Source organism: Sipha flava, unplaced genomic scaffold (genome assembly GCF_003268045.1).
Source record: "Sipha flava isolate LNK unplaced genomic scaffold, YSA_version1 46_pilon_pilon, whole genome shotgun sequence".
Taxonomy (NCBI): Eukaryota; Metazoa; Arthropoda; class Insecta; order Hemiptera; family Aphididae; genus Sipha; species Sipha flava.
The window spans coordinates 2178286-2185934 of NW_020273250.1; the positions used below are offsets into that span (position 1 = coordinate 2178286).

The following is a 7649-nucleotide window of genomic DNA, read 5'->3' on the forward strand; positions in this document are numbered from 1 at the left end:
ATCCCCTTAACGTGTTATGAATTATCTATTATCTACTATCTAGTATCTGTACACGAAATATGTTCTCCGGCCGTCTAAGCACAGTAGCGCGATACACTAAAACTTGGACCGTAGACCATCCAAAGCGCTTGCATCGATCTGCACGGTGTTACTCTTTGTCTTGTAACGAGACAGCATAGTCTCGTGCATATGTCGCGTTTGTGCGTCTCTCCCTGACGGAGTACTAACGATTTACGAAATTTATATTATCGATTAATCTGTTGAGAGTCAATAGAGCGCGCACACAGTAAACAATCCGTCAGTGCGGTCGGATTGTTTATTATACTTATAAGATTATCAAGATAGCGTGGCGGTCGTCGTCGTTTGTGACCCGCACGTTATTCCTATTTTACTGTATGGTATTCACGGACAACATTGGTAATTGTACATAGAACATTCTTGTATATAAAATCAACGAAATGAACCAAAAATCAACTTCCCCCCGGTAACTGATCGTACTGGCCACAGGATATACGAATACGTTGTTATACGTAACCCGTATTATACGTTTAATCTAGTGCACATGCAATCAGACTATAGTCCATTCAAAATAAGAAACGTAGTCGGCAGCCGATTTCTGCGCATGGGCGTGGCCTCACTACGCACTCCTGCCTTCGACACCGTTGCCAGCGAGAGCGCCGCATTATTCTACTGTTAACCACACGTTTGATGAATTTTTTTTACTCAACATTTTAAACAATTGTATTTTATCAATAGTTTATAATCAATAGCTTATGACTGTGGAATACTCGAATATTAGAATGATAATTAAGACTAACTATAGTCGTGGCAACGAAAAATGAGCGCTGACCGTCATGCGCCAAGCGGCAGTTTATTAGTAGTGATTATCAATCTTTGAAACAAAAAGCCCGCTTTTTTTTTAAAAAAGATCAAATAACTTATATAGGTACTATTTTTTTTTAAATTATAGGATTTTTTTTTTATTGTTTATCAATTTATTTTACATTTTATCATACAAACAATTAAAAATATTTACAACGGAAAAAATAATAAAAGACAAGTATATTATAGTAAAATAACAATTTTTAAATAAGTGTTTGAACGTCATCTGCACTGTCCTCGTCATTGCCAAAATCACTGTCGTCAGTTTGAAAAGTTATAATGACCGGCTCTAATACACTGTCTATTAGTATCTCCTTCTGATAATCTTCATCCTGGATTGTCTCAGCATGTTTGACGCATTTTTCCCAGTCACTCTTGGATACCAAATCCAATGCCTCGTGAGTGAGTCTTTCGACGTCGACCATTTTAAACGTTGAATTTTTTTTTGCCACTTCGCCTTTTACTTGAGCCCATATAAGTTCAATGGGGTTATACTGACAATGGTATGGTGGCAGTCGTACTACTTCATGGCCCATTGAACTTGCTATTTCATCTAGCTCGTACTTTTTAAATGTCGGTTTTAACAAATTCACACGTTCGCGTAGTTCGGCTAAAGTTTCCAAAGGTAAAAAATTAATATTTTGATTTTTCAGCCATTCCTGCACCTCAGCTTTTCGAGCATTACATTTTGGATAATTGTTTACCAACATAGAATGATATGGTGCATTATCCATAACGATTACGCATGGTTCAGGAAGTAGTTTTAGCATATCTACAAACCATTGTTTAAACACATCTGAATTCATAGACGAATGGTAGTCAGTAGAATTTCTAGCTCGGCATTTAAAAACAAATTTCGATCCCTCAATGAACCCGAAACGCGATGATCCAGCGTGAGTAATTATTAGGCAACCTCCTTTGCCGGTTGGTATTTTAAATCCCTTAGTTTCTTCATTATTCTGCCAAATATGAGACCTTGAATGATTTTGGTTTACCCAGGTTTCATCTAGGTAAACCACAGGTCGAGTATCTTCATTCTGTCTGAGTGTACACATTGTACGTAAAAATTTACATAATAAAGCGGCTATATCGTTTCGCTCCACAAGCATTTTGCGGCCATTATTGCATTTCTTAAACGTAAATTTTAAATTTTTTAACAAATTTCTGACCGACCGGACGCATCCTTCATAATGTGGTAATTTTTTTTTAATTTCGCTTAAAATTGAAAAAGCAGTCGGATATTCATTTCTTTCATAAAATTTGTGTACGATCCGTCGGACTACATCAGCATCGAAATCGTCCAGCTCGGAGCATTTCTTTGCACGTTTGTACAATTTACGAGGTGATTGAAATTGCACTTCTTCATCACTATCCATTGAAGATTTATTTGCCTCCATACATATACGCTGCACAGTTATATACGAAGTACCACAAGCCTGAGCAGCAATTTTTTGTGCGCTTTTAAAAAAATCTGAATTCAAATCTTTTTTTTCCGAACACATTTTAATAAAATTGTAAACACTAAAAATGATTTTCTTACTCTGACTATGAGTATCACGATCTTTAAACGACATTTTTAAGTTTTAAAACAAACGTACTACGATATTCAATGACTATTACACGGCGCGCACGAAATACGTGTTTACAACAACAAGGTGTGTAAACGATAGACCACGAAAAAAATGTACTATATAAGGTGGCTAGTATAATATAAATCCCCCTCCTAAAAATATCCCAACAAAAGAGAGTCTGGAATGTTATAGTTTGAATTCCTGCTGCCTGAGGGACACGATCTGTAACTTGACGGTTACAATTGTTACCACTCACTTTTCAAATACAATACAGTAGGTACAGCGCGTAGCAGCACGACAGCTGCACTATGTTGAGAATCATTGGCCGTAAGAGTGGGTAAAAACAACGGGTCGCGGTACCAACGCTCATTTTTTGTTGCCGCGACTATAGTAACTGAATTTCGGGTATTAAATATATTTTATATTTGTAGTGTGTATGTATGTGTCATTATCGGTATTTTTGTTTTAACTAGTTTAAAATAGAAGTATGACTACAATGTCTCAGAATTATCGAATTATCAGTTCCTAATTTTAGTCGAATAGTAGTTATTAGTCGACTAATTTCATTTATTCATATTAGTTGGTGGTAAACATTATAGTCGAATAATTAGTCGACTAATTTCATTTATTTTTGTTAGTTAGTCTTAAACATTTTAGTCGAATAATTAGTCGGTTGTACGTGATGAAAAGTATCAAGTAGTCGTTCCTGCCCATCATTAGTCCGGACTGTACCATAATAGATAAGATAATCTCTTTTCTATACTACCATCCCAGTATGTTATAGCCTGATAATTTTTATACAGTTTATTTTGTTAAAAAATGCCTTTTTAGAAACTATATAAAAATATGGCACAAAACATTTCACAATGTAAGAAAAAATAACTAGTTAAATGAAAATAATAAAATATTTTTCAACAATTAATAATATTCATTATTCAAGCTATTAATTCTTATTATCTATCTAAATAAATACACAAATTTTATTTTTAAAACATAATTAACAGTAAAATTAGAATCGTATAGACTTATAGAGATAATTTAAAGATTAAAATGACAACAAATATTTTATTTGGTAAATAATTGAGTTATAGTTAAGACTCAAGAGTTAAGGAACTTTCTTAACATTATAGTAATAAATAATCATATGCTTAGGAAAACAATTAAAATATAATTTTAAAACTTAACAGTAGGTGTGCCTACACCTCAGTCTTTAAAACTTGAATATTATTAGATAAAAAAATTATAAATATTCACATGCAAAAAATTGTTAATAAAAAGAAAACAATATACTTTATTAAAAAAGTAAAAATTTAAAAACTGATGCACTTAGTTATGGTTCAGACTTTTTTTAGTTTTCTCTTATGTCACTATTTCCTTCATATTTCAGAAATAAATGAATTTGTTTTAATAAATTTTCATTAGTAGATAATAATACATGAAACTCAGCACAATTTTCTTTGAAAACAATTTTTACAGTAAACATAGCTTTAATTGTCGCCACGATTTTTTTGATCAGTTCATATACAATTCATTTGAGAAAAAACTCTTTTTACTAATACATTAGTTCCAGGTATACAAAGAAAAAACTCAACAATCTTTTTTAGATTTTTTAAATCAATATTAGCACATTCAAAATTGACTTTGAAAATTTCTACCCAAATTTCTTCCAAAGATTTATTTTCTATAGTTACATTATTTAAATTACTAATAATAAAAAAAATAATAAATAAAAAATACAAAATACATTAAATAATTGCTGCACAAACAGTATCCATTAGACCTGATACACTATATAACAATATTTATTTAATATTTAATAATGTTTAATAGTATTAAATGAAATAAAATGTGAAATATAATATAATATATAATATATATATGGTAATATATTATATTATATAATATAATATAATAATTAATTTCCCACAGTAGCGTGAATAACAATACTTTATATATGGCCGCAATGGCACACGACAATATATGTAATAATAATAATAATAATAATATTAATAATAATAATAATATGAAAAGAAATAATAATTTATTGCCACAATAGATAGAACAATGATAGAATAAAAAAAAAAAAAAATAATAAAAAAATTGAACAAAATAATTGTTCACGCAAACACGGTCATAATGTAATGACCGGGTTGCAGTTGGTAGCACCGTATAGACAATTATGTTCGATCAGCCGAACGACCATTAGGGGCGGTTGGCAATATTTAAAAATGTCGTTGTGACGCTGTGCATCGACGAAAAACCGCCGCCGTTGTGTTGTTCTTTCTCTCGCCTTCATTACGAACGTTGTCATTTTTGGTGTGCGTTGGTTGTTTTTCTTCACGGAGTTGTCGTGCGTTGGTGGGTCTACGTAGTTGACGTACCTTTGTTCCACGTATGTTGACGAGGATGTAAGATCTATTCTTACAACGGAAGTTGTCGTCCAAACCGTCGTTCTGGTCGTCATCGTTTTCGGCCACGTTGTTCGCGAAATCGCCGTTTGCGGTACGCCATCGCCGTTTGCGAGTCGTCGTCGTTTCGGCCACGTTGTTTGCGGGTAGACGTTGCCATCCGTAATAGCAAGTTGTGCGCACGCGATTCCGCCGTTTGCGGTACACCATCACCGTTTGCGAGTCGCCGTCGTTTTGGCCACGTTGTTTGCGGGTAAACGCCGTCATACGTGATAGCAAGTTGTGCGCACGCGATTCCTCCGTTTGCGGTACGCCATCGCCGTTTGCGAGTCGCCGTCGTTTCGGCCAAGTTGTGTACCCGCGAATCCGCCGTTGGCGATTCACCGTCTTTATATCGACATTGTCGGGTTTTTTTATATTATTTCCTTTATATATATATTGACGGAATATGTTTTAATTTATTATATTGTTCCCACGTGGTTTGTTTCTTGTTTTGTTGATATTTATAGAAATATACTTATGTTATTATTATTTTTATGTAAATACCAGATTTAGCCTTATTCAATCTCCAGACACTCTAGTCACAGGGGCCAACTGCCGAGTAAAGAGCTTGTGTGGCGAACATTTTGGTAGCAGAGCGTGGTTGTTGTTTGTTGTTGATGCTAGAGATTATTAAGGTTAGTATTTTATTCCTTGTGTATGAAGTATTATTTCCCTTAACATAGTTGGGTCATTAACGTTGACATTTCATTTTAGCAATTGACGGTTGGTTTCGTTGTTATTTTAATATAGTTGTATTATTTTTTTTTTATTTATTACTGTTATTTCAGTACTACAGTTATTACTGAAACTTGTACAATTGTGTACAATTCCATATAATTTAGCCGGTTTGGATTAATATTATATTTTGTTATTATATTTTTATTTGTGTATTTAAAATCAATCTAGTTTTAATTATATTGCTGATTAATGCAATAACTTTATTATAATATGGTCAGTTGAGATATACTTAAGAATCTACTTATTTAATTATTTATCAAGGTAAAAATAATCTATATTATAAATCACAATGGCAACGTTGTGTGTGAAATTGGCGTATATGGGCTATAAATCAGTAGGTAGTAGCTCATTGGCGCAACTAGGGGGGGGTGCTTTGGGTCCTTAGCACCCACTAAGTCAAAATCAGCACCCTCTAAAAAAATCGTTTAAAAATGTAATAAAAAAGTTGAATATTAATCGAATTACAATTATAACATAATAGTAATTTTTGTAATATAACATTTTGTTATTTATAATGTTGAATTGGATGTGCTGATTTTAATTTAGTAAAGATAAGGATGCCGGAGCGGTCAATTTATTTTAAATAGTCTGTGCTAAATATATCTATATGGTATATTAGTGCCTAAAATACTAATATAATCTGGTATTCCCGAGGGACGGAAATAGTCTCGTCATTATGATATCTGGCATACGGGTGATACGCCGATATACCACAACAAACACAGCACAATCTACTAGGATACTAAGATTTATAATAAATCGTCTTAGGTTACAGTGTTTGTAGGTAACTCAAAACACTACATTTACGTATTACGTATGTTGTATTAGAGACATTTCTAAGTTTCTTATATTATTATTTATGATTGCTAATAATAATATATCGATCGATATATTAAAAAAATCTGGAGCTTAAGCACCCCCTAGTTCAAATGTCTAGTTGCGCCAATGTAGTAGCTTATCTTTCGGGCGCATCTGTTTATATCCCTGGGGGCGCAAATATACTACTCTGAGGCGTAAATAGGCTACAGCCTTAATTTTAGTCTAAAAAAAATTTTGTGGAAAATGGATGGTGGGGGAAAGCGATATCTTATTTTTGGAGGCAAACGGACCCGCCTAAAATATAAAATGGTGGGGTTTATAGGTATTTGACCTTGAATGCCTTAAATACCCCTGTTTGAGTCTAAATGTAGTGTCTATATTATGTTTTATTTTTATGTTGTATTAATTCATTTGTTTGTCATTTTCGTGCGATGCGTAGCGGTGCGTTGCTTATCCGAGGCCCTCGTCGGCGGCGGCGATAAGCCTCCGTGTGCGACCGGCCGGTTACGCAATCGCGCTGTTATCATCGCATGAAAGTGTCGTTATTTCCACGTTTTCAAAGGTTTTCGGTTATGTTTTTGTAAAAGTAAAAGTCATGTTCTCAGTGCCACAAAGTTTCATAAGTTCTCGTGTTTTTTGGTTTAGTGTGGTGGCACTGAGACATTTATCTTCATTTTGTGGTGTCCGGTGGCCCTAGCCTTCGTGGAAAATGTCGCCGGCACCGTTTCTCTCTCTGCTCGTGTCCGCCGTAGTGTTAATACCCGTTTGTCGTTTGTTCCTGTTTGCAGCCAATTTGTTATACCACGTTTTTGTCTTGTCAGTTTTGTTGTGAATCAGTCATTGGTAACTATCGCGCATAATATTTGCCCATCATTAATTTGTTTTGTCCCTCTAGGGTGTTCAATTTGTTACCATTGACTGCATTTTTTAGTGATTTAACGTGGTATATTGTGTTGTATGGTCCGGTTACAGCAGAGCCGTGTGTTATTTGTTCGTCGTGGTGCAGTTAGCGTTGTGTTGTAGTGTGCGGAATCACTTGTATTTTTTATTGTATTAATTTTATTATTAATTACGGATTCCGGCATTGTAGCACATCATAACTGCACGAGGTAGGTGGTGCACCATCATTTTTTATATTATTTGAAGACCGACGGGTCTATCACATTGTATTTATTTATTCATTTATTAT

At 34.0% G+C, this 7649-nt stretch overlaps 1 protein-coding gene across 1 annotated transcript; it reads right to left on the reverse strand.

The window, feature by feature from the left end:
• Nucleotides 1-1085: 1085 nt before the first annotated feature.
• On the reverse strand, nt 1086-2258 carry LOC112689727. The gene has a single exon (XM_025563555.1). It carries the CDS (start codon nt 2256-2258, stop codon nt 1086-1088), a length of 1173 nt encoding a protein of 390 aa, XP_025419340.1.
• Nucleotides 2259-7649: the final 5391 nt, after the last annotated feature.